A 12,964-nucleotide genomic window follows, 5' to 3' on the forward strand; every position below is an offset into this window, starting at 1 on the left:
TAACAAACCTTTCTAGTTCTCTGAAAAGGACACAAAAGGAGAAGGTACTAAAAGGCTGGCTGGTCTCCACCCTGGTCCAAACCAACGATTAAGAACCGGTTACAACTAAGCAGCTGCTCCCATTTCCAGCCAAGACGAAGAAAGAGCAGCAGCTGTGTTTCACATCAGATAAGCAAAGGAGGCAAAAAAAAAAAAGTTAACTAGGTTCTCTAGCTGAAATTACGGCTAAGTATTGAAATGAAAACGCAAAAGGGTGGGAAGCTAGCCCCCTCTCTCTAGCTACTAGCTAGGACTAGGAGCCGTCGGATACGGGATCGATCGGACGACGGTCCGAGAAAAACCCTAAAGGCCTAAGTACTACTAATTAAGTGTATTTATTATCATGAGCTTAAAGCTCCCTCGGGTCGATGAATATGGAGTGCCTGGCCGGCGCCTTGGTCCAGTCCCCGAGCGGGCCGCCGGTGCTGTAGCCGTCCGCTAGGCGCTTGATGCACCAGAGGTCCTCGGCGCCGAGGCGCGCCCAGTGCGGCACCCCGGCGCGGACGGGCTCGCAGGCGCCCACCTCGGTGGCCACGACGCCGCACCCGCCGTCCCGCGCCATGTTGTGCGCCTCGCGGCACAGCGCGCGGGCGAGCCTGGGGGCGTCGGGCCCCGCGCCGCCCAGGCCGTAGAGGAAGTAGAGCCCGAACGGCGCGAACAGGTTCGGGATGGAGGGGATCCCGAGCCACGGCGCGGCGCGGTCCACGAGCCGGGTGGCGCCCGCCGCGGCGCGCATCAGGCGCGGCGCACCGCGCACCTCGAGGCGGAACGCGTCCATGCAGTTCCACACGCTGAGCACGGCCCACGACGGCGGCGGCGACGCCAGGAACGCCTCCACGCTCTCCCACTGCGCCCCCGACGGCAGGGCCAGGAACGTGCCCAGCGACAGGTCGTTGGACAGGACGGCGTCGATGTCGGCGGGGAAGAACTCGACGTTGGCGAAGTGCCAGCGGTAGAGCAGCTCGGCCTCCCGCGCATCGAGCTCCACGATGGAAACGCGCCGCGAGGGCTTGAGCGCGTGGCGGAACACCGGGTGCACCAGCACGGACGGCGTGCGGAACTTGGCGTAGCCGCAGCGGCCCGTGAAGAGCCGCACCGACGGCTCGTTGTCCTGCTCCGTCGCCATGTACGAGTACTCGGCACCCCTCTGACGGAACCACTCCTCCATCCGATCCACCAGCTTCTTCCCCACCCCCTTCCTCCTGTAGCCACGCGCACACACACACGGAAACAGTGAACTAACAGTGAGCCATATTATGACTATATATATATATATTCTTGTTCTTGATGATGAAAACAACAACATTATTTATATACGCGTGAGTACGTTTGTTGTTGGATTGGCACGTAGGAGTACGACGACGTACCGGTGGCTGGGCGAGACGCGGAGGCCGAGGATGTAGCCAACCTTGGTGTAGATGGGGTCGTCGTCCTTGGACTGCTGGCCCTGGGTGGTGCCTGCAGTGCCAGAGACGACGGTCTTGACGCAGCCGCGGACGAGTCCGGCGATCTCCGTGCTGCTGTTGGGGCCGGTTGCTGTCTCCGCGACCTGCTTTTCCATATCGGCGCCGTTCAAACATGCGTTTCGGGCAGTCGTCCATTAATTAGTTGCTGATCGAGTTCCTCCATCCGACCGGGACCCACGCACGTACGTACGGGGGACGCCGGAACCGGAATGTGAGAAGAAACGGAACGGAACGAAACGAAACACGACGAGGCGAAAGGAGACGAGAGGGGCATGGGGGGACGGGCGGAGGACAGGTGGTAGGCTATAGGTCGACTGGTCGAGCGAGCCCGCTTGCAGCTCACATCCTCACCTGCCTGCTGCATCTGGCCGGCCGCTGGGCCTGTGGTGCTTGCTATACTGTGCTTAGCCGCAGCCGGCCCGCAGCCCGCACAGGCAGCCACGACCACAACGTGGGTGTATAGACAGAGCAGACAGAGAGAGAGAGAGAGGGAGCAGCACTAGAGGTGTGGTACGTGTAGCTAGTATACGTACCAGCATGAGGGAGTCCGGCGAGTGGCGAATGCGGCAGAGCGGGTCGCCGAGGAGGTCCGTGAAGAGGCACATCTTGCCGCCGCCGCCGCTCATGGACCCGACCTCGCACGCGCGCTCCACCTCCTCCACGCCGACGCGGTCGCGCGCGTCGTCGTACGCCCGCACCACCACCACCACGACGGCCGGCGCGTCGACCATCTCCCGGGAAGAAGACGAGATCGAGGCCGGCCAGCCGGAGCTGGGTGTGTTTGGTGCTTGCTGATATAGTAGTTGTGAGGCCGCGACGCGAGAGGAGTGATGAAGAAGAAGGGAGTGAGGAGGCCGCAAGTATGAATCACGTGAGGGCCGGGCCGGCGCAGGCGTCCTTTTGCGTGCCTGCCTCCTCCACAATTACTCCTCCCCACACACACGCACGAAGGAGCTAGAGTAGTAGCGGCGCAGCTATCCGCCGCCCACTCCGCACTCCCGCGGATATCCCCGGCCGGCCGGTGCAATAACTGGCGGCGTCCGTCTAGCTTGCTTAGGCGGGCGCGATTGCGTGCGCGGGAACAGGACAGGACACACCGCGCGCGGTTGGGATCGATCGATGCAGCTCAGGCTCAGGGTCAGCTAGCTAGCAGGAGAGGCGGCGATGGCGGCGGTGGTAAAGATGCTGCAGGCCGGCGTGTAGGAGCTAGCTCTGGAGCGGAGCCGCGCAGGCTTTGCAGGGAAGAAGACGGCAGGTAGGAATAGGATCGGAGAGAACACACAGGTTGCTACTATGCTACTCCCTAGCTATAGCAGAGGGGGGATGCTGCTCAGTGCTCACTGCCTCACTGTGGGCGCGGATGGATGTGGTGAGTAACTGAGTGGTGAGTGGTGACAGTGGTGGTGTAGCGATCCGCAACACACAGGGGAAGGCGGCTGCCCACTGCTGCTCATCAGGCTCAGCTCCGTTGATGGCGTGAGAGCCGCTTGCGGCTGCTATTTATACCGGCTTCGTGTACCCTTGGACCTCGGAGTTGGCCCCACCAGGTGAAAAAGGTACACTGGGTCCAGCTCTTTTCCATTTTCACTTTGTTCAGTACTATGTAGGCTTAATCTTCTTTTAGCAAATATCAACTCGAGCTTCAGCAGGGTCCAAAATCTTGCGCTATATAGGTGTTGAAAGTTTTCTAAATAAGTTTAGTGCGTGCAACTAATTAAGCTTGTTCTTCTATATTCTTTTTTTAACATGGTAAATACCCATATGAAATACTTTCATATAAATATACATATACCACTTTTTAATAAATATTTTTTATAAAAATAAAGAGTCAAAGTTAGACTTTGTAGATTGTATCTTTGTCTTAAGCAACTTTCTTTACGGGCATGAAAGGAGTATATGTACAATCTTTCTTTAACATGATAAATACCCATCCAGATAGTATTTTATCCTTTAAGTTGTGAGTTTTTAATACCCTGCTCTACCCCAAAATAAATGTCATTTGCATAGAGACAGGGGACTAAATATTTAGTTAAAATCTTAGTTTAAATTATATTAGTTCTTGTTGCTTCCTTTTTGTGATATCATGAATTTATATTTTGGATTTCAACTTTTACACTTATATTTAGTTGTTGAAATTTTTTCATCCACTCCTCAAATTTTTCTTTTATCTTTTCTAGAAAAAGATTCCTGGTCCTAAACTCCACACATAGTTTTTTTATGGTATGCATAGTTGTTTTGGTGTGCACCATAGCACTGAGGATGTCAAATTTCCTCTGTCAAAGAACTATATGTGTTGTAATCTAATCTAAACTAGCACAAAAATTATTGTCGTAGAGTACTAGTATAACTTAAAGTGATTTGTTAGTGTCATTTGGTATGTGGTTCATTAAGACCTAGATGATCTAGTGGCAGCACCGAAGGGTTCAACAATGGCTTCCAATGGCTAGTTGCAACAATCGGCTAACAAATTGTACAAGAGTATACACACTAGATGATATGGAGCCAACAAGCCTGGGTGCACTGTAGCTCTATGACAAACACTATCTGTATTGTCAAAAAAAAGTCTAACGATCTAGGAATAGACTTTTCCAGTGGTGGTGAATACCTTTTGTGTTGTCAAAAGAAGGTTCCAGGGTTGCCCTGAGTGGGCTCCAAAGATCAGACTTCGCACTGGTTGTTTCGCACTGGTTATTGGATTTTGCCAATAACCACTAGTTTGCCCAACCCCAAGCTCTTATGCACTCTTTCTAGTTTCTTTGGTTGCCTTATATAGTTCTTCGATAAAGGAAATTTGACATCTTTAATGACTGTTGAGTTAGCTGATGGGCTTTCTCTAGTGGGTTCTCTAGTGGTAGCACCAGATCTTTCGTTGCTCCCCCAAAAGCCATGTAAATCTTGTAATGGCTAGTTTATTTGGTTGGCTTATAAATAGGTGGGTTGGCCAATTGGTTGATGCTTTGTTGGTGAGACAAACATAGCCCTCGACTCACATATGCCAAGTTGAGATCACATTCAAGGTGAAATTAGAGTGATATATATAGTGCATTTGCTTGAGGGAGATAGCATCTAGTGGCACTAGGGGTGATTATGCATGCTTAACTTGACATGCAGTGACAAGTTGATAGATCGTCTCAAGTCTAGTGCTCACGTTGGAGCCTACCTTGTGAGGTAGTCTGAGCTTGGGAGAAAAATCATCATGCCACCTATTGTCTCCCATTGGTTTGCACTTTCTAAGACTATCTATTTACTTGTGTTATCTTACGCTAGTGTTATTGCTCTTGTTCTAGTGTAGTTGCTCACTAATGTTTACCTTTTCTTACTAGTATGTGTAGGAGATCCCTTTTGCTAGCTTGTGCTCTAGTTGCTTAGGTTGATTGATGTTGCCAACTAGACTTGCTATTGTTAGGTGAGCCATCTCTAGCCCGACACCCTAGTTGCTCCCTTGTTTAATCTCTTGTTAGGGTGCTTGTGAATTACAGTAGTGTAGTCATGGCTAGACAGTTTATATTTGCTATCCTTTGTGATTAAGTTTCAAATACAACTATTCACCTTCCCTCTAGATGGCTATCTCATTTCTACAGAAGCCTAAACCCATAGTGCCACCTCAGAAACTCAATCTCTCTTTGTCTCTCAAATCTAGATTGTCAGCTTGGTCAAGTCAAGGTGGCCTAGCAGGTGACATTTCCTTCTACCTAGTAAGCCATGAGCTAACACTCTAGTAACTAAGAATGTTTGATTCCCATTCCCCATTTTTTCGTGCACAAATAGCTACTTAGGTATGGTGACTTTAGTTTCATGTACATTTTAATAAGTTTTTGAGAAATGGAGTTGAAATAAGCTAGAACATACTATTTTCTCTAACTGATAGTGATGTTTATAGTGTGAACCATTTGCATTCAAATCTATCTTACCATCATATATAGCTTGCATTTTTTTTCTTTGATGTTGGAAATACCTAACTTGAAAGTCATGGTTCCACCACCATCAATATGGGCTTTTTCAAAAGACAAAGGCAATGCCTATGTGGTAGGCAGAGTTGAAACGTCTTTCCTAACACCCAATCATCTTGTTAGGTTTTTTATGCATTGAAATGTTTTTGGGTTGATACATATGTGAAAATGAGTCAAAATATATCGGGAAATATGAACTACGACCATATTCTTGATGATGGATGGATGATAACACCAATTGTGTGGTCTGATATGTTGAGTTCCCTTTATTTAGAAACATGTTACTTGATCCATTCACAGAAGTACAAACACCTACCTAGATGATGCTTTAGGCATGCCTAGGTGCTAGGTAGAGCCCATCCGCCTAACTGTTGCCTAGTGCTTTTTGAAACATTAGAACTATAGGTGCTTTCCCACCAAGTTGGGGACCATAACTTGATGACATAACAATAACTAGGGGGAGTTAGATGTTTGCGGGGTTGATCTTAAAACCACAAGATTCAACAATAGCAAGAAATGTCGTCAAAGCAATTGGGGCTTATGAATCATTGGCATATATAGGAGGTAGTTGATGATGCTTGAAACTCATATATAGTGAGGGTTTGGGCATCAACCAAGCAGTAAAGAAAACATAGCTTTTTAGATCAATAACGATGGATAACTACTTGTAGCAAGAATAAATACTTGTGAAGCTATTTGTTTAAGAGCAGTGAATGAGAGTCAAAGGTTCGAGAAGAAAATTGTCTAGGTTACATAAGCATTGAACTATATCGTAGCCACATTCTTGGTATAGTTGTTAAATTACTAAGACTAGAGTTGAAGCTTGATATAATTATGCGCTTCTTGTCTAAAAATGAGTGCTTGCTCTTATGCATATTCAGCGTAAGGCCAACCTTTGACCATATCGATAATTTTTGTGATCTACTAAGTATTTTATCATTGAGTACTTAGTTTGTTCTGACTTGTGAGCACTTTTTTGGCAAAAGAACATCAATGAAGAACATAACTGTTGTTTTTTGTCTACCATGCCACTTCATGACTTCCAAAAGATCATTTACCTTTGTGGATTGTTTTGTTTGTTTCGTAGCAGGAACACGTTTGATTGTATCTAAGGGGTTTAATTTCATTTATTGCGTGTGGTAGAACTTTGTAGAGAAGAAAATATAGAGCTAATCCCTCCGTTCGAAAATTCTTGTTCATTGGGATTTTTCCCAAGTCAAACATCATTTTTTTTCATAAAACTCTCCATGAAATATATTATGGTAGAACACTTATTAAACTTGAAGATGTTCATATATTTTACCCTTGGTTAAAGTTAGAGAAATTTGGTTTAGAACAAACCTGAAGTGAAGAACTAAGAGAGTAGCATTTACGTCTTCAATAGTTTTACTATGAAAATATATTTTATATCTAATCTAATGATAGTTATTTGATATTATAAATTTTATATAGATTTTGATTAAACTTGAAATTATTTGACTTCAGGGAATTAAAAATTGTATTTTTTTTAGCACGAAAGGCAGTATTCGGTGAGGGATATTTCAATTTTACGCCTATGTATATGTCCATGCTTTCCTGCAGATATTCTAATCACCATGGCACAATCGAGTGAGGTGTTCCGGGAATGTCCTTTTTGTCGTTCATCGAGAAAGATCGTTTCTCTCTTCAAAAAGAAAAGAAAAAAAGAAAGAAAGATCGTTTCTTATCTTGATGCTCACTATCACTCTCAGTAGATGCAAAGTGGGGAACAGAGGCTATTTCGACAGTCAAACAAGGAGTTGGGTTGGGGCAAAAGGAACTTTTGCTATCTGACATACAACATGTCGTTTTCAGCAGGTTTGTTATATACGGCCAGAGACAGAACACTCTGCACGCCGGTGCTCAACTCTGAGTTACTATCTGCAGCAAGAAAGTAATAAACCGTACTACGTACGTATATGGGAAAGTAGAGTAAAGTTCAGCCTGTTCAGGAGTTGTGCGCTCGACGACGTCAACGTCGAGCATGCCATGAAGTTGATAGAGCTCAGAGTCTATCTGAAATCCTGAAATGAAACGCATTTGCCCAACAAATCCTGTGAAACTAGGTGTGCGAGGCAGAGTTTTCGCCGGTTTACAAATGGGCGTCGAGGATCCGACGGAGGTGGTTATCATTGCCATTGGCGGCAGTGCAGGTCCAAGCTGTCTCCCCGGCAGATCCAAAGTTGTCTCCGGCACAGCACATCTGTGGAGCCCTGCGTAACCGGCCATGAACCAAGCTACTGGGGCACCTGTGCAAAAAGCCAGCCGCCAAAAAAAAAACCCGTCCTTCTCAGACGGACAGACGGACGGCGAGGGCAGTGAGAAGATGGCGTGAGGCCGCGTGGCGCAATACGCGCGGCGCAGCCGGTTTCAGGATCGGAGGAGATAGAGCAGAGTACAGTGGGGTAAGCAGATAGGGTGCGCGGCGCGGTGAACGGGCGGAGCGGCATGATGGCGCCGTCATTCTCATCGGCCGTATTCGATCGTCTCCAGCGCCGTCGCCGTTCAATTTAATGCGCGACACGGCGCCGTGACAATTGTCGCCAATTAATCACCAGTCAGTTCTAATCACCTGTTTAACTCTATGAAAGCAGCTGCTCCTATCAGTCACTGCATTTGCTACCGCACTCCCGGGCTCTTTCGATGTAGTATATATGCCAATTTATTCATTTTTAGAAAAATGGAACATAGAAATCTACTAGTAATAAGTAGTATATCAATAAGTGCCCATTTCCCTGCAAAATTCAGATCACACTCGCATTCAAATGAAGTCACGGACACATATCGTGAAACAGTGCTCTCTCGCGCGAGGCCATTAAAAGCATAGCGTGAAACAGAGAGACTGCTACCAAACGGACATTCAGAAAGCTTTTAGCAGCACCAGCGGAGAGTCCAGCTACAGACGACAAGTGATGCAATCAGAGGCCATTACGTCCAGGTTGCTACGCATGCAGTTGAGATTAATGGGTCTTTTTCTTTCACCTCTCCAAGTTTAGGGGCCCCGACGAGGGTTTAGGCAGAGTTAGTTAGCTCGTCAGCGCAGCAGAGCGGTCGATTTCGAGATGCTCCTTTCACGAGAGCGATGGGTACTGGATAGCGGTATAAGCTCATAAATTCGCCTTCCGTCGGCACTCGCGTGATAACCACCGCATGAGATCGACCTGAATGCAGTGCTTCGTGGCTCCATCAGATCGACCTGAGTGCTCCATGGCGCATTTGGACTAGCAATAACCACTCTGCTCCCTGCGTCGTCTCTGCTGTACTGTGCGTATGAAGATGTTATCCTAAACTCATGGTAAAAATCTTCTCTAAACGTCCTTTCGTCTGGAGATATGCAGTAGATGATCTCTTGTTGGTACTCCCACTACTCCCCAAATGCTGCTTTCCCTTTCAAATAATGCTCATACATCTCTTGCTGATGCGTGACCATCACTGCAATCTCTGTCGCTCACTCCAACACGTAAGCGTTTGTGATCTCTCAAAAAGGGCGGACCAGTTTCGATTTGAATCCAATTTTTGAGGAGGAATTGAGAAGGGTCACTGGTAGCGAGATACCCCCCCCCCCCCCCCCCCCCCCCTCTCTCCCGGGAAAAAACGTTGGCTTGTCCTGTTTCAGCTTCATCTCTCAGCCATGCTGTTTTTTTTATTTTTTTTAATTTTTTGCATTGTAAAGGTGGCGTCGACGTTCTTTCATTACCAGTGACATGCCGATTCTTTCTTTGGTTCCTTCTTGGTTCTTTCTTTCTTTTGCAATTCGTATCACAATATGCAATTATGCGATGTTATTATGCACTGGAATAAAAGCAGTCCTTTACTACAGTACTTTATTTAGGTACACGTTTCAATCTTCAGCTAGGGAAAACAAATCTTGTCTTAGTCCACTTTGCGAGTACAGTACATAATTATCTATTTAGGTTTACTAAGATTGCAAACATTTCTATCAGGAGTGTATCGAAGCAGAGAGAGAGAGAGAGAGAGAGAGAGAGAGAGAGAGATCATTGACATATAGTGGATCTTATTAGAAATGGTTCACCTAGTTGCTAGAATTTTTTTTAACTATCATGATACTTTATTTTGATAAAAAAATAGGGTAATATGGGTCTTATAGAGAGGACAGCAACCCAGGTAATTAAATTTGGCAGCCTATCTAGTACATCTTTTAGTGGAGGAAGAGAGAATAATTACATTGAGAATCTCCAAGAGATCCTCATATTTTGTTCCCCAAAATATAGTGTTTGCTCCTAAATCGGTATGAGGAAGGAAAAAAAAGTCATCTCCAAGAGTTTCCTATATTTTATTCTATTTTTTTCTCAGCACTTTTTCCTACGACTCGGTCTTATGTTTTCTATGAGAAACTCTGAATTTGTTTCTATACGTGTTTAAGCCTTTCCACCAAATCTTTCTCTCTTGCGTTTTTCTCACCTGGAACCTTGTCTTTCTTCCTGCTTACTAGACGGGCCGAGAAATTCCAGATGAGCGGTCCTAGGCGGCGCGCATATATGCGGGCTCGGGATAAATTTTTGCGAGGTTGGGAAAGATGCTAAACCATTGAAGAGAGTTTTTTCTTATTTTGCTAAAAAAAATAAGTATGTGAAAGCTAGAAGACAAACCGTTGGAGTTGGAGATGCTCTTAAGCAGATATTTGTATTTTTTGCACTATATATTACATCTGTAACTTATCAACCTTTATATTATCAGTTTATCTCGGAGTAATGTTTAGAGTTGATTTATTCAACAAGTATATATACTCCAGAATATGAAAATATTTAATGAAACAGTGGAGGAATTTTTTTTAGTCACCATTCACCTAGAATGTATATATAGGCTATTTTTGTTTTGGAATATTTGTTTATTTCCCGGTTATGAAGAATCTTCTTACACCTATAAAATGAAGTAAACTTGTATAGCTAAAAGGTAGAGTTTCGGCGTCCTTGTACTCAGCCTTGTTTAGTTCATGAAGAAAAAAAATTTCGCGACATGTAGCGTTTTTGTTTGTTTGTGGTAATTATTGTCCAACCATGAACTAACTAGGCTCAAAAGATTTGTCTCGTCAATTTCGACCAAACTGTGCAATTAGTTTTTATTTTTATCTACATTTAATACTCCATGCATGCGTCTTAAGATTCGATGTGACGGAGAATCTTGAAAAATTTTGGTTTTTTGGGTGGAAGTAAACAAGGCCTCATTTGTTCAAACTCATGCCTAGCATTCCTTGATTCCTTTTTCATCAGTATATACACATCGGTACCAGAGCGATAGGTCAAAATAGTCTTCGCACAAAAAGTACCGCTCTTTGAGCAAAAAACATCGAAATCTAAGTAGAAGAAGTTTTCTGTTATGAGACCGGGACATATTGTAATGGACAACTCTTATGTACACGTAATCTAGTCCTAACTATCACAGCTATCACACCAATTTCATTCATATAGGAAGAGTATCTGGAAAGATTACGGCGTTGCATGATACTACTACGCAAATCTAAAGTTCTCTCGTAATACCTCACCAATGTCTACTTGTAGAGAATCTAAACAACGCAACCGATGCACACTACTAGTCACACGCGCACACACACTGCAGTCGATCTACTAGCTGTGCCCTGGGGACATGCATATATATGCTCACAACTTGTGGTCTACTCGTAGCTAGCTGGCTATAGCGTGCAGCCAAATGACAAGCTCCAGACAATCACCTCGATGGCACTACAGATAAACATTAGAATCGTTTGATCCTGCCTGTTTGTTTTATCAGCAGGCTCCCCAGAAAACCGTTACGGAGTTACCAGACACGAGAGGAACGTACGGCCATTGCTGTCGTGCCGTCCGGAAATGCAGGGCCCAAGCTCTGAAGGTAGAAAACATGCATCACATGGACCATATGACCCCCAAGGGCGCAAATACCAAGCCACACAGATCGGGTGACAGTAGGCAGGCAGGGAAGCAGGCTCTCGCTAATCTAGGATTAGTGTCCTGCTAATCTCATGGCAGTGGGGATTAGCCCCGGACCAAATCCGCGTCAGTGGACTGCCAATGGATTGTCTGGTCCAGTGGAGAGATGTGTTTCGGGCAAATTTTAGATTTGACTCCACAGTGTCATGGAGAAGCGCGCAAAATATATTACCCTTTAAGTGGCTCGAGGCATGATTTGGTTATTTGGGGGAGGTACTGCCAGTGTGCAAGCTTCATTTGTTCCGACTTCCGAGTGACTAAGGACAGTCCTAAGCAAGAAACTATGGGATAGTTTTTTATCCTTGATATGTTATGGAGATACTACACGTAGAAACTATATTACAAGATGGATAGTTTTCTATAAAATATTTTTTAGCCAATTCAGTGCTTTTTCTTTTTTATTATCTACTCCCTCCGTCTAAACAAAATTTAATTCTAGGTATCTTAAGTTTGACTAAAACTATATAAAAATACAAATAATTAAGATATCAAATAATTATCATTAGATTTGTAATGAGATATATTTTTATAATATAGACATCATAACATTAATATTTTACCTATTTATTTGGTCAAACTTTAGGCACTTTAAGCAATAATGCACCTAGAATTGCATGATTTTCTAGACAGGGTAGTATGTATCACACAACTTCTATTTTGATTATTGTGTCAATAAAGTTTCTTGTATAAGAAGTCATTTCCTTCTCTCTCTCTCTCTCTCCTCTAATCCACATTTTCAATATTGCATCATCATTTCCACTTACTTTGGTATCTTAATTAATAAAACTAGGATACTGGTTAGCCACTAATAATTGCTACCACATCACTTGCTACGCCGCAACATCACCACCCATGGCCTTCGCCACCATTTCATCTTCATCGCTACCAACTATGTCCTCAACTACATCATTGTGCACTCAACGTGCGTGGTCATCGTCAATCTGTTTGTATTGTTCATTGTCCATTTCGAACACCATCGCCACAACATCCACACCGTTGGCCTTATGCTAGATCATCTAAACCGGTCTTCTCACTTCATGCAACAGAACCTCATCGCTAATGTCATCACTCTTCCTCATCGACCAAGTCTACTTCGACAATAACGGGCTAAATATGCACCTTCAACCCCCATTTATTTTGGAATTTTGTGCACCGCAATAATCATCGAGGCCTCTTTGTTGATCCCTTAGACACTAAGTACGATTGAAGCCCTTTACCTAGTATATACAGTGTTGGTAACACTATTTATTGCCTTCGCACTCGATGATTCCACAGGCCTAGTAAACTCAGTGCATGCTTCGTCCATGGTGGCTTGACTGCATCATCCTCAGCATCTACCTTCTCCCTCAATAATTGTGCTAACACATCACAGTCTTCATCTAAAGTATCTTCTCCTTTGAGCCATGATGCCTCATCATTCCCCACGGCGTCATGTGTGGCAACCTCGAATACTTCAGTAACCTTGGTAGATCCATCTACTACGCCTATCCTACACAAAGCATACTCAAACATAGCTACTTGCCCTCGTGCTCGGCCACCTTGATAT

The 12,964-nt window shown here is 45.0% G+C and overlaps 1 protein-coding gene across 1 annotated transcript; it reads right to left on the reverse strand.

The window, feature by feature from the left end:
• Positions 1–3,015, reverse strand: LOC8083976 (probable N-acetyltransferase HLS1). Its single transcript, XM_002466358.2, has 3 exons — positions 2,039–3,015; positions 1,407–1,588; positions 1–1,241 (listed from the first exon to the last, which is right to left on the reverse strand). The coding sequence occupies exons 1-3, from the start codon at positions 2,234–2,236 to the stop codon at positions 389–391; spliced, it is 1,233 nt and encodes a 410-aa protein (XP_002466403.1). The 5' UTR covers positions 2,237–3,015; the 3' UTR covers positions 1–388.

The sequence above is a fragment of the Sorghum bicolor genome, chromosome 1 (genome assembly GCF_000003195.3).
Source record: "Sorghum bicolor cultivar BTx623 chromosome 1, Sorghum_bicolor_NCBIv3, whole genome shotgun sequence".
Taxonomy (NCBI): domain Eukaryota; kingdom Viridiplantae; phylum Streptophyta; class Magnoliopsida; order Poales; family Poaceae; genus Sorghum; species Sorghum bicolor.